This window comes from Hylaeus volcanicus, chromosome 1 (genome assembly GCF_026283585.1).
Source record: "Hylaeus volcanicus isolate JK05 chromosome 1, UHH_iyHylVolc1.0_haploid, whole genome shotgun sequence".
Taxonomy (NCBI): Eukaryota; Metazoa; Arthropoda; class Insecta; order Hymenoptera; family Colletidae; genus Hylaeus; species Hylaeus volcanicus.
Genome location: NC_071976.1, coordinates 26,944,601 through 26,969,857, shown reverse-complemented (window position 1 = coordinate 26,969,857; position 25,257 = coordinate 26,944,601). Strand labels below are relative to the sequence as shown.

Genomic DNA, 25,257 nt, shown 5'->3' with positions numbered 1-25,257 from the left:
CTAAACCGAAGGTATTACAAATGAAAGTTACATCTGTATTTATGAATCTACAAGATTTATTTGAATTTATATTATAAAAGGAATTTTAAAAAACAATGTACATTATTTCATCGCAATTCTCAACTTTTTGTTTTATGGAGTTAATCGATTTGTGCAATGAACGGCTCGGTTCTCTGTTAGAATAATTCTCTTCAAATATTATAGTAAAAGCAATGTTAATGATTGAGTGACTTTAAAAAGAAGATTGAAGTAGGGCATACTGATCTCAAGAGTAACAAAAACGATACCCATTTTTGGGCAATTGTATTATTACAAAGAGTATCAAAGAAAAACTAATCATTTCCGACAGTATAAAAAAACTAAAAAATAAATTGCTCCGTTCCAGACATGCACCAAGACCCCCTGGCCACGGTGCCACAACAGCAAGAGACGCAACACCCGCACCTGCTGCACCATACCAACTCCCTGTCGAACCTCCAGCAGCACAGTCCCCAGAACGCCCAACAGAAACGTCAGCATCCCACTCACCTGCTGCATCACGCCACGTCCCTGACCAGCCTGCAACAGCAGCAGCAGCACAGTCCGCAAGGAACTCAACAGAAGAGACCCTACTCGACCTCCTCCAGTTCCTGCGGCAGCACGGACGCCATAGACACTCATTTGCCGAGTCCGTTGAGCCTTCACTCTTTACCACCGAGCTATCATCCCCATCATCGTCACCACATCCCCGACACAGCGCCGTCCAACCTCAACGAGGTGGGTGGCGTGATTATGTACCCCAACTGCGGCTTCAACAACAACGACAGCTACAACGCCGCTGCGAACGCGACAGGGAACCTGCAGCACCACGAGGCTCCCTATCAGCCGCACTCCGGTCACCATAGCTCTGGCAACACACCTGTGAAACATTCGCATCATCACCTAGAGCCCACGCCAGCGGGTTACACTAGCGTGATCGTAGACTCGCAACAGTACAGCCCTAGCTCCGTCCAGGATCTGCACGGGCACGCTCACCAATCGGCGCCGATCGGCGGCGGCACACCGCCGTTGGTGATCCATCATCCACACCACTACGAGGCACATCACCAATTCGTTCACTGACACCAACTCGAGGTGCCCTGCGCGTAGCACCTCGACACCAATTGCGACGACGAGCCGTGCTACCGAGGGCATCAAAGTTGTCCCGCAGGGAACACCCTGGAGCATCGTTCGGGCGTCGCCCATTGCGCTGATCGCGTGGTCGAGTCGCAGCAGTACGGTGGCCTTACCGAACCGCAAGACGGCGGTCAGGTTCACCATGTGAGTGCTGGTTTGAGGACGTACGCCACCGAGCCTGTCGCCTACGTTGCGCCATACGGAACGCGGTGTCGAGAGACCAGGGTGGAGTAGAGATTGTTTGGTTCTTCGGGAGAAAATCGATTCTGAGAGCGATTTTCAGTGGAGACTGGAAGATCGAGGTGTGATGAAATGGCGCGTTTGAGATCCAGGGTGGATTGGAAAACAGAGTGTTTGGATTCGAGGAGCTTTGATTCTAGAGTTCTCAAAGCAATTGGTTCACGGGAACGTTTCAGTCTCTTCAGTTATTGGTTTGAAGAAACCAAATCTATCAAATCTATCGAAGAAAACAGATTGACGAATTCTCTGACGTGCAATGAACTGGTTTGCGAATATGAGAAGTGGATCGTGATCTGTTGATAAAGTACGGAAACAGTGCTTAAGCTCAATGTTATGTGGATCGCAAATAACATTGATGCTATTGAGTTTACACAATACTGAGAACAGTATACAATTGATGTACTTAAGGGAATTAATTACATTGATCGATTTGTTATCATTGTATTTGGTCCAGGCCTCATTTCTAGAGGCCTCTTTTATTGATGCAGATTTTTATCAAATTCGTATGTTCTTAATAATGAGTACAATATTTGGTACAAAAAGCAATATTATTACTTTTCGTCCTAGATCAGCTATCTTAATGTTACTCAAATTGAAATCAAGCGAGTGGACTATTTTTTGTGAGTTTATTTATATTCACTGACCAGTAAACAACAGTAAACAACAATATAAAAAGAAATTATCCTTTATTGAGGGACTCAAGGAAAAGTGAAGTTTGAGAATCACTGGTCCATCAGATCCTGTCTCAAACGCGAAGCAATTAATCGCGTAACCAGTCACCAATTAATCGATAGTTTACGCAGTTATTAGTAGACAATTAGTTTGATCAGATTGTTCAAACTATTAATACCATTTAAGGCAAGGTATGCTAGATAAGTCTTGTCGATGAGTCCAATTAGCTGACAAGGGACGAAACGTAGTAGTATTGTGTTCTTTGTAACAAAAATGTTACTTATTGTACAAAGAACCCAACTTCGGTTCTTGCTAAGGATGTGACATATCTTTGAGCGTCGAACTACGTTATTTATATTGGAGCCCGTTTGTTCATTCAATTACCAACGATATTCGCAGGAAGCAACTACTTTTTAATTTAAATTACCTGAACGAACCATCGAAATCGAGTAGGCGATTCGATCGAATTTTCGAATTAAAACAAGTTCGATAATACCATTCATTGAAGAACACGAAGGATCGATGCTCGACTGTCAAAATTAGAGAAAAGAATTTCAGCAGATTCACGCTGGACGTGACTAGCTGAAGTTCTTTTACTCTTGAGAAGCGAGCACAAACATGTACGATTTTCAGAGACAGGCAAAATTTCATTCGAATAACAAATAATCAATAAAATCACCGCATAAACGTTTATTCGCAACGTTCACTCTATTGGATAGTTACAAACGAAACTTTCATTCGCTTAACATGAAATAAAGGATTTTCCAAAGGGTAGTTTGAGATTTTAGAAACCCCTCTATATTTATTTTATAATTCAAATTGCAATGATTACCAAGTAATCGGTACCTTTTATTCGTTACTCGACAGTGTCTATCGAGATAATTATTTTGCTCGTCTCTGATAATTTCGCACGAATCAATACACAGTGTTCTGCAAGGACGAGTGAAAAGCTCGCCAAAGGATCTAGTTTTCAGGCGTTCATTCTGTATATAAAGAAATAAGGAAAAAAGCATGAAGCTGCATCGGATTGTTTTTAAGATATCAGCGTAGCGCGTTGTACATACTTCTAGACGTTGTAAATTACGTAGTTGCTAAATCTTAAGACGTGTACATACTCCATATTTCTTACATAGATCCGAAGACTGACCGGTGCTTGTACCAACCGACCAAAGAAACGCGCCCTGCTTAAGCGAGGAGAGACAAAAAAAATGGAACAACAAAATATCGCTGTTATTATATTTTTATTCGCGTTCATTCGAACGAATCGAGCACTAGGCCATGCACTTATGTACATGGCGTATCCGGGAGCCCACCCGGTACATTTAACCGTCGAAGTATCTCATTATAAACCAGAGATGAGCGAAATTTCATTCGAATAGTAGATAAATACAACCAACAACGATTCATTCCCAATTGAATTTGTATTTAAAACAAGATCATTTTTATTGATAAGACAAGAAAAAATTAATTTCAACCTTTAGCAACGTTGATTAAATTATTACAGACACTGGGGATAAAAGAAGATTCTTCAGGACTAGTATTATTTAATGCAGCTCAAAAAACCTATTTTTCCTAGTGTCTTTAATGTATTTTATGAAATTAACTTTTGCTCAAGTTATCGGCAAAAGTGATGCTTTTTTAAATACATTTTTCGAGCAATGTCTAAGTTTAAAATTAATCTTAGCAAAAAATTATTTGTCTTTCCCTAGTGTTCGATCCATTTATTTGTTTGAAAAATTTGACCATCTCTGTTCTAAAGCTCTAGTAACCGTTTCTCGGCACATATCCGGACGAGGAAGTTACACCGCATGTATAAAACGCGTGTACACGTAATATCGAAGCGAACCTTAATTATTATTTATATTCGATGTAAATTGAGCGCGGTACAATACGTAGCGAGTGAATAACACCGCGATTGTACGATAATTAGGACGTAAGCGATGTAAATATTGTAAAAGTATAGCGCGCGCTGCATACCTACGCGAGAAAATATAATCATATTTTCCTCTGACAACGATTAATCTCATTTCCTTTCATTTTCGACGCCAAACCTATCAGGATGATCGAATGGAGTTTGTTTCAGAAAGATCAGAAGTGCTCGTATGGAATTGGAAGTCGAAGGAATGCATTGGAAAATAACCAATAACAATTTTCTTTTGGAAAAAATAATCATTCGACACTTCAAGAATAAATATATCAACTTTCATTTAAGAAGGATTCGGAGTAAATTATCGAAGCGTTCGACGATTTTGCTGCTTAGTTTTAAATAAAATGGTACCTTACGAATTATTTATTTAATGGAGAACATTTTTTAATATAAAACACCTAACGGGATAAATTAAAATTTTCTTTCAATGAATGAATTTTCTTTTAACAACGAATTTAGATGTTTCTTTAATAAAAATAATATTTCATGTTTGAGAGAAGTAAACAATGAATTGCAAATGTTCTTTCAAGAAGAATAGTACTTTAGGTTCTCAAGACAATTTATTTGTTATTGGTCCATCAAGTAAGCTAGAAATCGTTTCGAACGATTTTATGAGAAGCGTACTTTCAATGGTCTACCGATGGTCGCACCCCGAATACCTGCACAGAGGCTATTTTACCATCGCTGGTTTACAGGTGACAGCATTTTCTTTTCATCGTGGGGATTCCCCATTATCTCCAATTTGTTTCCCTGCAGGTACTCGTGAAAGGCAGATAACGTTACCAGGGAGTACGGTGCGTCCCCTCCTTACTGAATTATGGAGATTAAGCCAAAACATATGGCCTGGTACACGGTACTATAAAATTTCCTAACAGCCCCGTTAGATGATTTACGCCACATCTTAATTCGTTTATTTCCAGTATGAATCACTTTGAGGATTTCGTACGAAAATTCACCAAACGGCGAAGAGTCGGTTCAGAAATTTCATACGAAATTAAAAATCCAGTTATTAATAGACATAGTTAGATTATGACAATAATCGTTGCCAGATCGTTTTATTAACGAAAATGTGATGCTTGTCAGAAGAGAACGTATTAAATAAATTGCATAGTGAGTATGTAATGTTTCAAAAAATAATTTTATATTCAAAGAGTCCTGCAGAAAATTCGAAACGATTTATTGATGATTAAAATTTCGTACCACTGATAATAACTAACATCTGTTGTATGGAGTAATTTTAATTAATGAAAATGTGAATGGAATGTATCAACGAAATTATGCAGCATGCGATGTTTCGAAAAGCTTCTTGGTATTACAAAATTTAAACTTAATGGATAAAGTTAGATCAGAGTAGAATTGATTTGAGTCGTGAGAAATAATTTCAATTAATGAAACGTAAGTAAAGTAATTTTAAATAATAAGATGTAAGTAAAGCATACAGCAGTGTTTCAAAATCGAGTAAGCATCAAGGGGCTCACCGCACAGGACAAATCGCTGGTTACTCGATAACAATCGTATAGTCGAGGATCACGTCCCAGCGTCCGATCCACCGACCCCTCCGTTGAAACAGAGGAAAACAACGATCCTGTTTTTCTTCAGCGTTCCCCCGATTGTCACTGGGTCGGCACGAACAATAAATTAATTGTGCCTTGTGCGATTCTTGGGTTAGCTTTCGGTGGTCGCGTGCTTGCCTGCATGGGGTCGTTCATGAAGAGGGCCACGTGCCCCTTTATAATCGCCGTCAGCTCACTTCACCATTAAAGCGACATCTAAAAAGACAGCTTTCACGAGACGAGTCACTAATTTTCTTCCAAGCGCGAAATCAGTTCACAATATAAAATTCATTTGAAATATCCAGATCCAATTTAAATTTAAGTTAATTTGAATTTTAGTAATTCGAGTTGAAATTTTCTATAAATCATTACAACGATAGGGTCGCAGATAAACACTGACGATTCCATCCAAGTAAATCTTTTATTTATTACATTTGCGCCTTGAGTCCACTTCTAAAATGATACTCAATTACTCAAACTATATTAACTCTGGATTACGTTGTTGTACTTTGAAGTAGCTCTGGTCCGGCAGGGAACCAATCGAGTCCATCAAAAAATTGTGCAGCAGTTTCTCTGAAAATGTATAGCAAGCAATCAGAAGCATTAACTTCGCACACGACAAACATAGACAGCACTATGAATATGCATGAACCACGACGTTAGTGCAACAACGACCGGGGGTGTTTCACGTTCACCAGAGCTGCTATTATCGGACGTGTGTGACTGGAACGACGATCACGCCGGAGGGGGGCCAGTCGCGTGCCCCTCGTTAAATTCTTCGGCCAGCGAATGCGACGCAGCCACGATTCTGTGAAATTGTGCGATCAGTCGAGGGATGCGTCCATTGCCGACGGCGACGTCCGTGTCACGTCGAGACGCTACCCGCGATCAAACCGACGCACCCCGTCAACAGAAAGCTCGAAGGAATTCAGGTGTTCCACCCTTAAAGAGATTTTCTATTCTGGATATTAAAGAAATGGATCTTTCTCTTCGTAAGTTTTAGTTCTCCTTTTCTACTTGAAGTTTCAGACGTTGATAACGTTGAAAACATGAAAACGTGCTAATTCGAACAGCAATTTTATAATCACGGATTGCACCGTAAACAGATTTTCGTAGGATTACGTTTCTCGCGACACGTGCGGTGTATTTTGTCGCAAGCATTTCGCAGAACGTAAGAACAACATTGCGCGTCGCGATTGAACGCGCGAAGAACAACATATGTCCCGTGCCGTTGTTTATGAGAGGCAGGGCGAAACTACCCGTAATCCGGGCCGATTAGGAACATAAACGCGGATCCGCAGGGTGCGGTTAAGCTAAGCACTCGACAAGTTGCGTGTGCAATGGAAACACTTAGGTGTATCCAAAGTACAGGGGCGCATTCGTTTATTATAAGGGGGAAACTCTGTCCAATATTCGATTGAATAAAGTATAATAAAAAGTTTTACTAAGGGAAGCAATGTTGACCTGGTCACAGGCTTTCATACGATCAAATTTGAAGTAAAAGGCACAGGTCGTTAATATTTTGTTTCGAGAACTGAGGGACCCCTATCGATACGTTTGGGAGGACCCAAGGGTTCGTGGACCTCTGTTTGAGAACCTTTGGTGTAGATGCTGTAACGCGCTCGCGCTCACGACACAGGGTGTACGCACATACAAGGTGGATACGTACAGGGGATAGGCCTGTGCGCAATCAAGGCGAAGGGGTGCTTTAGCAGAGTCGCCCAACGGTAACCAGGGCAACGGCACGTAACGCCGCCCACAACCCTCGGGCTGTCTTGTCCGATGTGTTTGCTCGATGATTTTATACCAATTACGGCCTATCCCCATGCTATTGCCTACTCCCCGTGGCATCGTCTGTATCCCTACCCGCGCACCCATCGCCACCCACTATGACAATGTTGCGTGTATCGGGCCAGAAGGTGCTCCACTTCCGCTCTGACAGTATGCCTGCGAGTACCTGGCGCCAGTGACGTCACAAGAGGGCGATGCAAGCTGCATCGAATGACATTATCATGGGGAGGAACACCAAAATATCTATAAAATTGCATACTGCAGTAAGAGTTAGTTAGTTAGTTTTATAATACATTTTTTAATACGATATCATCTATCTTTTCAATAGTTTGAGTTTTTACAAAAGTTTCTGACGATAGCTGGTATTAGATAATCTTAGAGTGACACCAATCTTAGTGACATTGAACAAAGTTTAAAGAACATGTGAGATTGTTAGTAACAAGAAAACGAGTTTTTAATAAATCTTCTTAATGATAAATCACTTTTACCCTCGATACAAATTTCATTGGTGAATTACTCTCCCGAGGGCGATGTGTTCGAGTGGTCGAAGGGTCGGAGCACTGTGGTGTTACGTTTCCGAAGGTGACACCGGATCAGGAAGGAGCAATTAGTGAAACGCACACGTCGCGTCGGCGTCGTCTGGGACTTAAATAGAAGTTAATGGAAATACGCCTTAAGGATGCGATTAATATATCAAGAAATAGGTACAGTATATAATTTATTGACCAAGTGTAATAACTAATTGCGAGCTACGCACCCTTAACAAATAAATAAACATGAACATAATTTACTCACGGTATTTTATTTCAAAAGAAAAGGGAAAGTGTTTCTATTGCAATAATAAAGAAAGCAAGTAACCTGGAAAATAAGTAACATAGAAATATTTATTATCAACAATGCACCTTACAAAACAAAACAGATGGTATTCTATGCAGACAACTTTGGGATTCAATCACGATGGTAAATCTAAAATAAATAACTAAAAACACTGCAGAATGTGTCAGGATTGGTTGGTTTATTTATCTTACTGATTGCACATGTTAGTCTTCTAAATTGTGCGAATGATTTGCATACTAAATTTTCACTCTTACTACCTGTTCTCTATTTCAAACACCAACTATTCGATACTAATCGATATACGTATATGGTGACATCTATGGACAACCAACGGCACTATTTCGAAACAATTTTTCCGTAATATATTATCACTCGTTGGATACATTACACATAATTATTGCGTAATTTTTCGTTGATATTTTATTAAACACCTCTTCTATTACACTAATCAAAATGGTTTCCTTGATATGTATTCATGAGTTCTGAATTTGAACGAATTATGATATAAATGGTAATGAAATTATATGTAAACACCTATGTATATATACATTTAATAAATTGTATGGCAAGTGAAGACAAAGTTCGCGCAAGTTTTATACATTGCAGATTAAAGTACAATGAATCGCTTAACTAAACTAATCGATCTCCTAGTTTTCATTATTGAATATTTCGTCGATGTTACATGAATTGCAATGATGGTTCTCGGAAGTTGCGATTCGTGGTCAAAATTTTGATCTTCCTTCTTGGTAGGTCCCATAGTGGTCTTTGCTCTTTGTCGTATAATTTTCGTTAAAAGCCTCGGAACCACTGTACATCGAGAAACCGCGTCGAGAGAGCAGCTCTCCTGGCACAATCGTGGGATTCGTGTAACAAAAGTCGGCCATCATACTCGATTGTTTGTTTAGTTGATTAGACCTGAACAATTCCATCGGTTTAATACAACAGTCATCATTAAACGTGATGTAAAAGCGACATAGAATAAATTCGAGAAATCGTTCAAGATCGTTTCCACGAAAATCAATTTAACTCTTTGCAACAGTTTCTTAATTTTTCTGTCTTCTATCGTATATTCACTGCAGCTGGTTCAACTATAATAATGATAGTTTTAAGGCCAATGACATAGTATTGTAACTTCCAGTGTCTAAAAATTGAGAGGTCCTTGGACGGTATTAGTCTTTCATGAGCGTATTTGTGAACGCCTTCAACGCGGTTCTTTGCTCTTGATTTTTTAAAACATAACATAACAACTACGCTACAACTCACAGTGTATTTAATTTCATCGCAAATAATTATCAGAGCAGGTAAATAAATTTAATGGATTTTAGTGGACTTTAATAGCGCGCTTTTAATAACAATATACACCTGTTAGCTATTCGTGATGGACACTTAAACGACATCCATCTTTCACGTCCAATTGACATCATGTGTTTATTTCAAATGGCTATAGACACAATTGCAATTAAACGAAAAAGATGAAAGAAAGTCCCTTTTGCAAAATTCTTTGAATTGAACCAAACTGCAAACAGTTAAAATGAATGATTTCGTTAAAAAAAAAAATATATATATATATATAAAAGAAATGGGAAACGATCTGACCGCGTGCAAGCCTCATTAAACTCCTGTACCCATCTCGCATTCTTTCAACAAGATAAGCTGGATCTCATCGCGATAGAGTAGAGATACGATATCGATTACAGTCGCGGTGACTCAAACTCAAGCATTTGATATGAAACGTTTACTACTCGCGTGTCGCCGATAAGCCGTGAATTTGACAATCGTACTTGTTCTTTAGGATGTGACGTCTTACGTGACATATCCCGATATTCGGCCAACATCGTTGCGAACGTGGCTTGTCCCAACAAAACGAAACGTCGGCTACGGAGCTGATACCCATAATTTTAATAAGAAAACTCCGTCAAATCGTTATCAACTGCCTCGCAAAAATCATTCAATTTAAAAAATAAGCAAAGCCTTCAGCGAGGGTAAATTTCACCTTTTTCATCGAAGCAAAGCATAATGGGATTCTTGCTTAAAAATAAATAGTTGAAAAGGTTCGGGAAGAGTTGAGGTGGAAATTTGCGTGCACCAATGAAAGAAATAGATTTCCTTTGGCATTCAGAGCGATATTACTTACCCGTTCGAAGCCAATCGTCTCACTTTGGCGTAAAGCCCGCACATCAAAATGAAAATCACTATAAACGCACCGCCAGCGATCCCGCATGCTATAGCGAAGTACAGCACCAATTCATCGACTTCCTGGAAAGTTGAACAAGTGGCTTTAAAACTCCGACAATGATAGCCTATTTCGTCGTTTTCACGTCGATTGCTGTTATAAAAAGCTCGCTATCGTTATCGATGGCATATGCGCTTGTGACCGGTTAATTGCTCCAAAGAAGATTATTTCCTGTCACTATCTCTACAAGTAGCTTTATAAAATGCAATGTTTCATTGCTTCCTATTCTTTCTCTTAAAGTCCGCCTTATGATTATAATTTCATTTATTTAACGAATCTATTCGACATATTAAGAAACAGAAATAAAAGTGCACAAAAGAATGATGGATTTTGTTGAAACAAGATAAAAGGATCAAATCCAATGTCCTTAACTTATGATTCAATTTAATAAGAATATGAAAAGTATGTAACGCCAACGCAAAAGAAACAAATTACATTATGATGTTTCTTGTTTTCCACACATATCTTAATAACTAAGCCTGTTGTAAATACAACAGTTTCAACAGTATACGACCTTGTGATTGTCGGTTGTTTCGAAATATAATTGTCGATACATTGGTTCGGATGTTTTCATTGTTATTTATGAGAATGCTAAACTTTTTCCTTCTTTTCCCATCAGTTCCTATCACCCAAGTAAGTGATAAAGGATTTGTTAAACAAACCAAGGTTATAACAACCAAAAAGACATTAAAATCTTGAATGGACTTGTTAATAAGTGTCGAAATATCAAATATTCATTTTGCACTATTATAGAAAACAAAATAAATTCGTTGTACTTTTGATAGTTTCTCATCTAACAGAAATAATAACATCCTTCTTGTACAATCATTTTAGCAAACAATTTCTTATATGTTACCTAAATAACTTCAATGGTAACATTTATATTGACTCTCGAGATAAAATCAACTGTAAAATAAAGAGTGGATATGTAAATGAATAATAGCTTGAAATATTTCTCGTTTATGAAATCCTATCATTACAATGGATTTGGTTAACTGGAGCACATCTTGATGGCCCCTAAGGAATTCGCGAGGCATTATAATGGAGTGGAGGCATCTGGAAAGATGGCCATCGATACGACGTCAATTGAATGCAAGAACGCGAAAGTATCTTCGCCACGCGCGACTGCTTTGCGCTTCCTCGAACCACCACATTTCGTAACCTGCGTTTAATACGGATGTCAACATACATCGAGAGGCCAAACAAATAAACCGAAGACAACGAACGATTTCGCGAACCGTTGGACGCGTATTGCTATGAACAAAACGTACCAGAAATCAACAACGATCCAGCAATCCGCGCTACACGCACTTTTTCGTTAAATAAGTAAGCTCCAGATTACTTATTTACGTTCATTGTTTTAACTAACGTTACCCATTTAAGATCCTGTATTTATTTCGCTGGAAATCAAATGAAAGCACTCAGAACCCTCATAGAAAGTTTCTAAATTAAAAAAATTACTGAGAAAGGCATGTGGCGAAAATTAAATTTGTTTTACCTTTCATAATTTCTCATCTAATAGAAATAATAATATCTTTCTTGCATAATAATTATAGCAAACAATTTCTTATATGTTATCTAAATAACTTCAATTGTAACATTTATCAGCAAACGATCTCTTCTAAATTAAAATATTAGGTTGTCCGAAAAGTTTCTTTCGCTTTATTAATAAGTAATACATGCACAATATTTTATGTTTTATGTTACATTACTGAATTGTGCACGATTCATTTCGCTCCATTACTGTTACAACATGAATATCTATGAAATTAGATTGTCTATTTATATAAACACAACCACATAAAATAATTGAGTGCAACTCGCGAAAGAAACTTTCGGGACAACCTAATATATTCAAACTAGATACTGTCTTAGAATTTCTGAGTAACCTAGCCACCCTAAATTCAAAAATGAAATAACTATTCGCGACGCAAATTGTTGATAATTCAACCCATTCCAACGGAAAATCGCGTAGAATTTGTATACGCGTCATCGTGGATCGCGTTCATCGCATACTTCTTGCGATTCATCTTGCGCCAGTCCAACCTTGACGGCACATAGTTGCATCTCTAATAGGCGACCGCTCGAGTGGTCGCAATTAGCGTTACAAAACTAGCTTTATTACGGCTCTATGATTAGCCTCGATTCTTGTGAAAGCACCCACACAGAGACGCGACACGCCGCCTAACAGTGAATTCTAATTTGATTAATTGCTTCCAAACACGAACTCGCGCGAAACAGAGTCAGTTGCCATCCTGCCAGGAGGACGGACGCGTACGGGACAATTAGGCGAGAACTAGAATACGTTGAAGCAGTTGCAGCGCAACAATTCACCTGTTCAGCCCAGAGAAGCTACGAATGGTGTCTAGAAATATCAGACACCATGGAAATTCAAAATACTTCGATACTCCAAAATATTGGGTAATGTTCTCACTTGAAACGGGTACAAAGGTAGGTTCAGATTGCATTTGAATATCTAATTTTGCTTAGTTTTAGCTTGAAGTACTTTTGAAATTTCGATAGACCTGGACAATAATGTGTAAGACTTGGGATTTGGGGGAAAATATTATTCTACCTCCTACAGCAAATTATGGCGAAGCGTCACGAGTTAGAGCTACTATGGCAACATCAGATCTAGAGCCTGTCGACGCGTTTGAACCTATATCTTCCAACAAGATAAGGTTTCTTGTCACGCTCCAAAGAGAACTAAGGATTATTCGTCGAAAATAATATGCCTAATGCTTCTGAACACGTCCGTATACAACGCAAGGTCGAGGACCGCTGGATCGATTTAAAGCACAGAGATTAAAAAACCAGCAAGTTTCGCGTAGAATGAATGTACTTACCATTGCAAATGTATAGCAAAGTGAGAGTAACACGGGACCTCTATAAAGACAATACTGGACTGGCGTACACAATCACGATATCGGTATCAGCGCGTTATCGTCGTGGACTCGATATCTGTGAAAATCTGGTGGCATTGTAGAGCTCGTATTCAGCGAACTCGTTCTATGACTGTGCAGAAACTTTTTTTTTCGAACACACGAAACAACACTGTGCTACGTGTCTTCTTAGTATCACATTGATGGAACTATGGTTCACTGATGATGGCGCGAGGCACAGATAGTGGTACACAATTAATCATCCTCGTCGAATATCAAGTATTGGCGTACATTCTGATTAACAATCGATCACCCAAGTCGAGGAGTTGGCAGAGAAAAGTATTCCACGCGCAAGAATTAAATATCGCGGCGGAAACACGAAGGATCTAGGAGGATAACACGCTCGCAACTTCCGGTCGTGGGATGAATCCTCTTCCTCCGATCGAGGGACTCCTCGAACGCTTTCGATGCTTTCGAACGGAATAGATGGTTTGGTATATGATCACTGAGTGAGACTGAGAGACGAGAGTGAAGTTAAGTGTGTAACAGTGCCAGCAAAGCAATGCTGAATGCTGATAAACCCCTCCAGGCTGTGTCAGGTGTATACGTACGTATACACGTGCGTGCGCGCAGGCTAACTTCTTGCAAGGGTATCCGTGTCCTCCGCGCTCACCGATGAAGTCAATATGCGACACGGTTACGCGTTTACGTGGGTATTGTTAAATTCTTGTATCAGAATCGCGTAAACATCGCCGCGTAGACGCGCAGACATTGAAGAACGTGGCAGACGCGAGTGACGCTCTTGTCTACCGAGCACACCTGTCTCTGGAAAAAACTGTGTAAACATTGTGGTCTCAAGCCCTTTTCGATTACACAAGTCTTCCATGTATGGAGGCAGTAATTACAGGACAGTGACTAGAAGTCATTTTGCTCGTCTTTCCATGTTGAGAATTTGCTTGGAAATTATTTTATTTGGTAACGACGAACCGTGATCGGTGAAATCGACGTTCATTTTTATGAATTCTCGATAAATTGATTCCGGGAAAAAATAAGAAACAACATTAGAAAGAGAAGCAACGTTTCAATTAGTCTTTCCATACGCGAATTTCGAAGTTAATGTTTGTTTTGCACAGGTGTAATTGCGACACAGGTGTAATTACAGGTGTAATTGTGAAATAAACGTATCGTTATATATTCGCAGGTTTTATTGTAACCTAAACTATTACAAAAATATGATTTTTCTGTATATAATAAATTTTGTCTTAAATTTTACAGTAAAATTGATAACAATAAATATATAAATTTAGTTATAAAAGTGTAAAAGTCCTAGAAAATTTGTCTTACATTCTAGTCCATATTAATAAAATACATGTGAAAATGATTTTTTTAAATCTCCAAATATGTACATATGTACACACTTATATTCGATAAATATTTTTATACTGTTACAATATCGATGAATGGCATGTTTTCCTGACCTTTAGGTTCATGCATTGATGATGTCATGAGCCATTGCAACACATGAGGAAGTATCATACTCAAGCTCAAATATAAATAATAAGGTATGGGTTGCGTGGAACCTATCGGGCAAAACCATAGACCCCTCCTTGTGCCATCTCGTATATGATGACTTAGAAAACTAGATAACATTATCCAGGAATAATAACTAAGCCTTGGATGATTAAATACACTCGCATAAAAATTAAGCATAAGCCACAATGCAATTGGCAAAGTAGTGCAATGCAAAAATGGTCGTTTTGTTAAATGCGTTGCATCCTATAAAAAAATTTCAGTGTTATGTCATATTCTAATAATTTTACAAATACTTACATGCTAAAGATTATAGGATAAAACACTGTAATCAAGTGACATTAATTATTAAAACTGGAATGCACTTAGATGACTCATGTTTATCAAAGTGGTTTACAAAGTTTACTTAAAACACGTTTCTTTATCGCTTGTACGAGTAAGATATATTCATCATAAAAACAAGGAGAGGTTATAATATCACTTACGTTTAACTTCCAACTGCATGCTGCGATAAAGTGGTCTACGTCAATAAAAGATGATAAGAAAAAGCACCAGAAGATACTGGAAAAGTTTTGAACGAGAGACTTTCTTGACAAATGTAAAATAAGTGTCCAAGTAAGTCCCCCAACAATTGCGTGAGTAACATTGTCAAAGATCGCGCGTAACCAGGGGGTCTTTCCATAATTCAAACCTTGATCACCAATCAACGAGCAAATGCCAATACCACAAGTTAATATCACGCTCGAGACAATATCTCTTTTTACAAAAACCATTACAGTAGACGTTTTAACACTTATCTGTACCTATTTTTTTTTATCAATTTCTTTCTACTGTCAACTACGAATGATTTTATCAACAAAGACTCCGAGTTGACTTCAGCGATAGTTGCGGGAAAAGTAGGAACCTCCAGGACAAGGATAGATAGATCCTTGTCTCTCCAATGATTCTGTGACAGTCTGTTCCAGTTAAAATGTTAATCAGTGTAACCTAAACTATACAGAGCTCTTATAAAGGCGGAACTCCAACATTTTTTAAATCTCGATTTAAACCTACATATGAATTTAGTTTTACTTAGGAAGATTCATAAGATTGTAGATTACCTCATGGAGATACACCTTAGGTAGAGGAGCCATAGGGAGATATTAATTTACTTGTAGTCGACATTAATTTAAACATTTTTGAATAACAAGAGTTTCATCTCTGTAAAATTACTCTGTGGTTAAACTAAAGAGGAACCATAACACTGTACATACACGAAAATTATATCGTAAGTTATATACGTCTACTACAAGAATGCTTATTCTATGTAAATGCTGAAAAAAATAAAAAGATCCACGTGTCTACCCATTATTATCGATTATAATATTCTTTGATTAGACGTACTTAAATGTAAGCGATGAGCCCATCCAATGCAATTTCAATGAATATCAACCAGTTCTTTATTTTCACATACAACACCAGTGGTTATCAGCCAGTTTTCATACATACACAAGTTGAATACTTTTCGGTACGAATTTTTTACTAATTTGAAATTTGTATTAATTTTGTACATTATTTTCAACTCTATATCACAGAATATTCTATTTTATTATAATAGTAATTTTATTTCGTCACGAATAATTTCAGAATGTTATCAGCTCTTCATCGAGGCGGGATTCTTAGCTGACAGCGCTGTGTTAATCGAAATAAAGTATTGTCGTGACATCCGAAGTGATCCAAAGTTTACTATCGACTAGTAAACAGTCTATACAAGGACAACCGGCGAAACGAGGTGAAAGAAAGAAAATACTTTTCTCTGTCAATACACACCATATTTACATCGCATAATGGTAAATAATTTTCTCTCTCAATAATGAATCGATTTGAATATCCATTCTTTTGAAAGTCACATATGTGATGTGGCTTTTGTTCTGTTTCGACCTCGTCACTACTTACTTGTTTATACTATCGCGTAACCCATGAAACACGTGCTACCAAAAATTTGATCGAACTATTCGTTGAAGTAAAACATTCGAAATATTGTGGTAAAATAGTAGTGCAACTGCAATCCTATAAGAAAAATGTCGAATATGAAGGTAAATACTTATTTTACTCAAAAGTTTCACATTAACAAATCAAATAATCGTAATAATTTCAGAGATTCGTAAAGTAACAAAAGAATGACTGGTACATCATGTGTTTCCTTTAATATGATGCAGCTATTATTAAAAATGAAATATTTGATATACAATTGATATTTGTGCTTCATTACTATTACTAATTTTCAGCCTCCTGATTCTAAAAGGGAAGAATTTCGAAAATATCTTGAAAGAGCGGGTGTTTTGGATGCTCTAACAAAGGTACTTGTATCTTTGTACGAAGAGCCAGAGAAGCCGGATGATGCCTTAGAGTATCCTTTCATTAAAATACTATTTACTGAAAATCTGTCTTACATAGAAAATCTTTCTTTAATTATATCATAGATACATTCGCCAAAACCTTGGAGGTATCACAGAAGCTGATATCGAAATGGAAGCAATAAAAAAAGAATTGGACGAGTCTAAAGCTAAGATTATTGAGTTAAAGGCAAAATTAGTAAAGTACGAAGCAAACGGAGATGCAGATAATTAAACAAATTTTATATTATAATTCAATACTAGTCCCTGCTAAACAATGACTCACGAAAAGTCAAAGTGACCATGTGCCTTACAATAAATATAGTGAACGACTAACAGTTTAGGATCTAAACTAAGTTAAATTTCATTTTGCAGTTTTCATTAATCGTAAGTCTATTTTGTCATCATGTTCACAAAAAGTATAGGTTATACTATTTATAATTTGTTCTAACAAAATCAAGTATAACTAAAACCATGTGATATAGAATGTAATCAAAAGCTTAAAGGCAGGATATGGTAACTATATTCTAAAGCTCAAATAAAGTTTTGTTTTGTGTAATGACTTTTATAATGCACCAAATGTATTATTTTATTTTTATACAAAGTACGTGTACTTTTTCTGCAGAGACAACGGAACTTATTAGACAAGTTAAGCTTATGATAGATATAGTAAAAGATATTGTAAGTAGATGAAACATATTTTAAGTTAGAATTCAGATGTGTTTGTGGTAATATACATAAATATTGGTTATCTAGCCTACAACCTAAAGATGTTTGAGTCCTTTATTTTCCATCATTTTCTGACAGCACTTTTCGTTCACAGACTTTTTTCTTGACAGTGTGAGTAACCTAAAATAAAAACATTTAGAGGTTACGAAACGAACCCCGCAGATCACAAGAATTTATGGATTTTATGTTTACAAAATAATTACCACTTAGTGCTTAGGCATTATTTTCGTGCAGGCAGCCTGCCTACGTTTAACCTCCCAATTATAAATGCGCGCCATATTTACTTCTGTTGTTGTAAACTGATCTCTAACAAAGTCTAAATCATGCTCGACATAGCCTAAATTTCTCTTTGCTGCTTCAATATTTTTTGTTAACATTTCTTGTGCGTCATCTAAAGTATATTCCAGCATAACATTTGCTCCTAACCATAAGCATACTTTGTCAGTGGGTGGAATAACAGCTTTCGCGAAAACTTGTTCCGACAAAAGGAATTGAGTTTCTAGATCTTTGCTGTTGTCTTTTTCTAACTGTAATTTTTTAATCATTTCCAATGATCTTTCCAAATCAGGAATCTGTGCCTTCAGCCGTCTCCTTTTGTTGACTAAGTTATATTCCATGAATTTATATTTGCCATGGTTTTCATCCAGCATTTGAAGTACCTTGTCTGCAGATTCATTTTCGGGTTTTGCCATAAATGCGTCAACATCGTCCTGTATTCAAAACATTTTCATAAAATATCAATTTGTTTTCTTTATAATTAATTCAAATATCATGATATCCCTTTATTTTGTGACCATATAAGGTTCGCATCGCGGAAAGTACATTTGACATGTTTTAATATGTTACCGATAAAATGAAATTGGTTCTCCTTGTAAAATACAGAAATAATCGAAGAAGCAAACAACGAATCTTTTTTTATAGAAATTTTTATTAGAAGCCATGAGGGTTACTTCTTCGTAAAAACACGCATCGTAACAAAATATAAAATAAACACGTAGAATTCGCGCACAAAAAACGAATTTATAATAGTACGTTAGATAAATTTTTCATTGTAATAATGTACTTACTACAAAATCCGCCTCCGGTATTCCGGCGTACGACTTTTTCTCTTTATCCAACCCAACGTTCGCTTTATTGTCACCGTCTTCCATCTTGAATTACTCACACGAATTCTCATAACAAACGTCCAGTTTCCATGACCGTTTGAATAAACGTAAGATTTTTTTAATTTACTTCAAACCAGAATTATGTTTAGAAACAAAATTTAAATATGGTTTTGTAAAACGTAAATAGAAATATATGTATGTTATACTCAGCGCCGAACTTCCATAAAAGTTTCAGTTTCAGCGGTTTCCAGGTTTAATCAAATATTTTGTTATTTTTTATTTTAAAACCTTTGGTACAGAAGAAAGGTCCACGTGTATAAAAACATGTTCGAATCTTTTATAATGTATGTTTTTACTATGTGTATAATCTTAGATTTCCATGAGCTGTTAATTAAATTCGTACAAAGACACATTTATTGATTCTGTTCGAAATTATATATTTCCAGTAAAAAAGTATGGAAAGTAAAATTCATATTATAATATTTACAGGGTAAAATAACTTTTTATTTTGGTTTAACTTTTCTAGAGGCGTTTTTAAAGAAAAGATAGTAAAGGGTATACATAAAAACATATCAGAAGAAATTACTCTTAATGTTTGCATAACTAATTCAAATTACGCGCCCTTCCACGGAACAGCAATTCGTCATCTAGCGGTAATTAGATCGAACTAAAATTTCAACCTTCGGTCAGCGCCTCTATCGGGAGAACCCCCAAGTTTGTCCTCGAATAGTTTCTGTTTTCATCGCTAGATGGCGTTTTGTAGGTTGTTTTTTTACCGACACATATCGGTACATTACCATCATTTAAAAAATGTGGTGGACACACTCATCATCGTCAATAAGAAGATTTATGAAGACCGTCGATAAAGAAGAACTAACTGTTAACTCGATGATACTCGATGTTATTCATTTGATTGTCTTTTGTGAAACATAATTTTATTTTGTTTGCCTTTTAAATATTTAAAACACACCTTCTGTCAATCCATTAAGCAAGAGAGATCGTTTAAAATAAATACCAGAAATTGTTATTCAATCAAAACTTTTATTTAGTCTACATTAAAATATAATATGGGTAAACCTTCCCCATAAAAACAATATAAATGGTGCCATCTAGCGAGGAAGAAAGAAACTATTCGAGAACAAACTTGGGCGTTTTCCCGATAGAGGCGCTGACTAAAGGTCGAAATTTTAGTTCGACTCTTCCACCGCTAGATGGCAAGTCGATCGACGGACACCATTTGAAGATTTGAACCCGTTTTATATGTAATTTATATTATATAACATAGTAATTTAAAATATTACATGCATTTGTGAATACACAATTGTTTAAAGGATATTTCACTTAAATTACTTCCTGTATTTTTATTGTAGAACGAGCTTAGAAGTACATTATTACTATTTTAATTGTGTTTCAAAAAGTACAATTTATATATACCTTTTCATTAAATAAAATATTCTTTTCATGCTTATAATACTTATTAGAATCAAGTGAACTAATGTTTATTCAACATGTTAAACGTATGCTTGTACGTAGGTTCACGTTTTTTGACAAAATAAACGTTTCATTAGATGCGAGATCGTTTCCCTTTTTCCCCTAACATCTCAGATTTTTTTTTCATTTCATAAATGTTTTTTCGTCCCCTCTTTGCCAACTTATGGTCGTGCTCAATTTAATTCAGCTATCCACCCGCACCCCGCATGTCCAAGCACAGTGTACTGACGGACAAACCGACATCACATTTACGATTGACGCGGGGCGCATTCCTCCTCTTTGATACACTTTATTGGCCTAATAGAGCCGAATTGTTACTGTATCGTGTAAAGAAGGGTATAAGACCTGGACTATCCGTCTAGACGTCTTACAGTAAAGATTCTCCTTTTGTGCGACGATTACGTTGTATGCAAAACAAACGACGAACCGCGAGCACGTGTGAATTAGGTCGTGTTTGGTACTCGTTGGGAAACGTCGTTTTCCTAATTAATTTGTCCATTAATCTGGCCTACCCGTAACAAAGTAATGATCGCTGCTCCCGGATCACTCTATTTCCTCCTTGCTTTAATTTTATCAATCGGCGTGTCGCACAAATGAAATTTGATAAGAGGCGATGTTTGAGGTAACAGATTATTCGATAAATATGGACCACAGGAATTGAAAGATTTTATAGTATGTATTAAGCAATATGAGTATTAAGCATTCTATAATATTAAAGAATGTTAACAAGTATTTAATGTGGTTCAGTGATGGTCAATGGTGGTCAGCAGTGTTAGAGAAAACCCAAGGATACTCGATTCAATCGCCTTTTTAATTTACCAAGAAATTAATCCGCAAAAAATTAATAATTCCACAAAATATCCTTCGTGTTTCGTTAAAATTCTAAAGGGGGAGAATCCTTTACCTGTAAGTCGGTATCCCGCGTTTATCGACTTGGTCTTCGAAATCACCGAGTGTTTACACCTCGTCGAACTAAACTCGCTCTAATCGCGTCGCGGTGTTAGGCCCGTTTCTCGGTCCAGCTGCGGAATAATGTCAACTTTCTCGTTCAGCACGAGCGTAGAATTAGCCGGGCTAGGACAGATTAAGGATGTAACGTTTGTTGTAGGCGCATAGATCACGATGATGACCCGTAACGAGTGCGTGTCGAGCGACAGGGCGATCATATGGGTACGGGGTACACCAAACAGGAGTGATCCGAGTGAGCGAGTGACTGAGTGAGTTGGAGGTCGGAGGAGTATATTGGCCATTTCCGCAGGAAGCCCTAGGTAACCTGTAACCGCCATTGAGGTTGGAGCTAACGTGCCACAGATCGCTGTCGTTTCATAACAACCCGTTCTGAATTCGCCTGTCCATAATCTCGGCGTGTTAATTAATTGATCTTCGTTTTTCGACGCGCCCAGCATCGGGATCGTTCATCACTCGGAATCTAGGATTCTCTTCGAGGCAACAGACTACGCGCAGTAGAATCTCGCATAAAATCGAGCTATGGGAAATTTCGTTATACGAGAATCTTCTTTTATATTGTGAATAATGTATCGTAAATAAAATTTCATCCTGATCGAAGGAATAGTAATTATGAAACAGAAAAAATTGGTAGCGATGGAGACATCAAGTGGAGAAAATAAAAAATTCCAGTATTTATTATTGTGTTGCCTGGAAAGTCCATGTCGATTTTTGGTAGATGTGCCTTCAATTCAAATATGCCTTTGAAATTTTCTTAAAATTTGCCGCGAACGTTCTGGACAACCCAATATATAGCATTATATAAAAATAGTGCATTCAGTGTGTACAAATTAATCGAAGATGAATAATTAAGTAAAGTTGTATAATTCAATCTCAGGATTGTCCTGTGCTGTAGGATTTCCACTTAAAAAAAAAAATATGAATTTCGAGAATATTTTGTTCGAAATTGAAAGAGGTTTCAAATGTCGTTCGGTTAGAGGAGAAGAGCAGAAATTCTTCTAAATCGCGATAGTGGATTATGGCACTCGTCCGTGCTACATACGTGACGTACCTAAGGAAAGAATTCCAGCAGCTTCTGGAAGTGGTGAAGCCAAGGAATGGGGAGAAGGATAGATAAAGACAGGCTGTGTGACGACTCTAATATTTCACAGAGATGGGCAAAATGTTTAGTAATTTATTGGTGACGTTTATTCATTATTATCTTAGGTAAATTAAATCATTATAAATATTTCATCTAAGCTGTACAGCCTGTATCATCTAAAACGATGCTTAAAATATTTTTCCTATAAGTACGACTCAGCTCTGAATTCAAAAAATAAAATTTAATTAACAAATTGCTTCATATATACCGTGCTTATATAGTAATTGTATCTAAGTTTAAGTTTTGTGTAATACTACAATGTATCTAAGTTTAAGTTTGTTTAATTCTGTAATGTGTACTGATTGATTTAATTTACAATGTATTTGTCAATATGCTCAGGAATGAGCATATTGCTAATAATCCCGTAAGGAGTTCAATAGCGTAATAAATAAAAAAAAAAAAAACAAATTGCTCCACGTTTACTTACGTTGCTCGTGTCAAATCCTCGATACACGGTGCACGACATGATAATGTTTACGAGACGAACCTCGCGACGTTAACATTTACCCAAGTCCCCATTGATCCGATAGATATGCGTTAGCGTCGAAGAATGGATTCCTTTCGGGTCATCCAGAAGAAAGAGTCGATGCGTGGCTCCGCGACCGACAATGGTACCACAAATAATACTGGCTGGCTCTTGTCGTCCGCAGATTTAATCTGTCGAAATGAGTCACCGTTTCGACTCTGTCACGGTTAAAAGGGACTGAAGAATGGTATTAAACAAACAATTGAGCGCAAACTTCATTACAATCTTCTTGTATAATAATTAGCTCGCTACCACTTGCCATTACATTTCACGTTGCTTGGTTTTAATAATCAGGAAATTAAATAATAATATCGTGCCTATATATTTGTTCTGTATTACTATCGATATCGTTAAATGACAGAGGTATCGAGTATTGAACTATTTTAAATAAAACAGCAAGATTTATATCATCATGTTCAATCTTTCGAAGCTTATTCGACACATTTAATTATTTAACCCTAGAATGGAAAGATCGAGTAAATTTTACTCCTTTCGTTACTTCTTGTTACTTCTTTACACTATATTAAAGACTTGTATTTAAAATCTATTGTTATTTTTAACCATGTTTGTACCTTATTCCTTGATACTTTATGCACTAATGGAAAAAAGGTAAAAAATTGGGTGTTTTGAAAAGGAGTAAATACTACTTAATCATTCTATTAAAAGACTAAACAGCGACCTTTGCATTCTAGGCTTAATAAAACCAAGTATGCAACTCTTTCTGAGACAACCTAATACCAAAAGTGAGAATTATGATTGTCCTGTTGCGGTGAAGTGGGAACCTGTTCTCAGTTGACACTCCCATCCTTTTTAGAAGCACCGTCAATACAGGAACGTCCTTTCACGTTGGTGTCAAAATGATGCGTGTGTACAGAAATTTTTAGAGACGATGCATTCTTTCTCGAACTGTCAATATAGGATGTATTTGCTCGAAGCTAGGCTTCGAATTTGCTTTGTGCCATTCGACTGTGATATGCGGCTTGTCCTAACGCGAGAGAAGAGGGTGGTTGACTTAACGAAGTGATCTTCAACCGAACCGTAATTTAAATTCAATTCGACGTTCCGACGTTTGTTTGTCCGCTTCTTGTACGGGAACTTCAGCGTCGTCTAAATGCGCTCAACGTTTTCATGTAACTTGTGCTCCATATTACGAACGTTATCGTGCATTTTATGAAAATTATTTTTTCTGGAGGATGCTTGAGAAGTGTTTCGTTATTAGAGGAAGGATCTTCTAAAGATTCGACTTTTGGGAATCTCTTCGGTATAATTGATTTTAATTACAGTATATGAAACATATAGAATTAGTACTGTTTACTCTTGTGAGAGGCAAAAAAAAAGAAATACTATGCTTTCATTTAACCCTTTGCTGTCTACGTCGAGTCAGACTCGACAGAACTGTACTGAAATCAGAAAATCTGGATTATAAAGGGTTAACATAAGTATACGCCATACTCACAGGGCAAACAGCAATTTTGATTTTCATTTTCCAAAAAATAAATTCGTATCTTGTTTATCGATAGAAAATTCCTAAAAGAAACCAATAAAAATGGATGCCATTTGGTATTCAAAAACGTAATGCATATATCCATACAAACATGTATACACATTAATGAGATTCTAAATAACCTTCTACTTAAATGAGAGAAACATCATAGATATCACAACTATTAAACAACATTATCATGCATTACCATTAAATAGAAACCATTTGAGAGACAAATACGTCATACATTATTCTACATTCAAGGGCAAACAATATAAATTTAATTGAAGAGAGCATAATCGATATTCATTTTATTTATACTACAATCGATCTACCTTTTCTTTTCAACGACACTGGCAACGTGGACGGTTGACTGAAACGGCACGTGCGAACGTATGAATGAAAGTTTACGAGGATAGTAAGAACAGGTCAATCTGCCAATTGACCATTGGTCGGACGGACCTGCACGAACAGAAGGATCGTTCGGATCGTTCCGCCCTTCTGTTCGTCTTCGAAGCATCTACGGGCTCACGTGCACGCTCAAGCGAAGTACCTACCACCACCGCAGGGAATTGGTCAAGCGGAGTGCAACAGATAAGGGTGCCAATGGTGGGGGATAG

At 37.1% G+C, this 25,257-nt stretch overlaps 4 protein-coding genes and 2 long non-coding RNA genes across 11 annotated transcripts in view; 4 read left to right on the top strand and 2 right to left on the bottom strand.

Moving 5' to 3' along the window:
• The window catches only part of LOC128877004 (single-minded homolog 2), a 43,043-nt gene extending 38,827 nt beyond the window's left edge, over positions 1-4,216 (top strand). For all 4 annotated transcript variants that reach the window (XM_054123929.1, XM_054123920.1, XM_054123938.1 and 1 more), the window contains one exon: positions 386-4,216. In XM_054123929.1, coding sequence (XP_053979904.1) covers positions 386-1,101 — 716 coding nt within the window. In that variant the 3' untranslated portion in view covers positions 1,102-4,216. The remainder of the gene's footprint in view (positions 1-385) is intronic.
• Positions 4,217-8,204: 3,988 nt separating this feature from the next.
• LOC128874817 (transmembrane protein 267) lies at positions 8,205-15,749 on the bottom strand. Of its 3 annotated transcripts, XM_054119909.1 has the most exons (4): positions 15,306-15,749; positions 10,310-10,431; positions 9,957-10,058; positions 8,205-9,090 (listed from the first exon to the last, which is right to left on the bottom strand). In XM_054119909.1, the coding sequence occupies exons 1-4, from the start codon at positions 15,591-15,593 to the stop codon at positions 8,898-8,900; spliced, it is 705 nt and encodes a 234-aa protein (XP_053975884.1). In that variant the 5' UTR covers positions 15,594-15,749; the 3' UTR covers positions 8,205-8,897. The 3 variants fall into 3 exon arrangements, with proteins under 3 accessions (XP_053975884.1, XP_053975899.1, XP_053975892.1); XM_054119924.1 differs by lacking the exon at positions 9,957-10,058; XM_054119917.1 differs by lacking the exons at positions 8,205-9,090; positions 9,957-10,058; positions 10,310-10,431 and adding an exon at positions 14,473-15,066.
• LOC128874851 (uncharacterized) lies at positions 10,441-14,484 on the top strand. Its single transcript, XR_008456704.1, has 2 exons — positions 10,441-13,160; positions 13,211-14,484. It is a non-coding gene; the product is annotated as an uncharacterized LOC128874851 (long non-coding RNA).
• A 44-nt stretch (positions 15,750-15,793) lies between the features above and the next one.
• Positions 15,794-16,648, top strand: LOC128874847 (uncharacterized). The gene is made up of 3 exons (XR_008456703.1): positions 15,794-16,087; positions 16,198-16,327; positions 16,447-16,648. It is a non-coding gene; the product is annotated as an uncharacterized LOC128874847 (long non-coding RNA).
• Positions 16,649-16,668: 20 nt separating this feature from the next.
• LOC128874842 (c-Myc-binding protein) lies at positions 16,669-17,758 on the top strand. Its single transcript, XM_054119949.1, has 3 exons — positions 16,669-16,895; positions 17,088-17,209; positions 17,283-17,758. Exons 1-3 carry the CDS (start codon positions 16,881-16,883, stop codon positions 17,428-17,430), a joined length of 285 nt encoding a protein of 94 aa, XP_053975924.1. The 5' UTR covers positions 16,669-16,880; the 3' UTR covers positions 17,431-17,758.
• On the bottom strand, positions 17,759-19,144 carry LOC128874834 (prefoldin subunit 3). Its single transcript, XM_054119937.1, has 3 exons — positions 18,992-19,144; positions 18,128-18,634; positions 17,759-18,044 (listed from the first exon to the last, which is right to left on the bottom strand). Exons 1-2 carry the CDS (start codon positions 19,073-19,075, stop codon positions 18,131-18,133), a joined length of 588 nt encoding a protein of 195 aa, XP_053975912.1. The 5' UTR covers positions 19,076-19,144; the 3' UTR covers positions 17,759-18,044; positions 18,128-18,130.
• Positions 19,145-25,257: the final 6,113 nt, after the last annotated feature.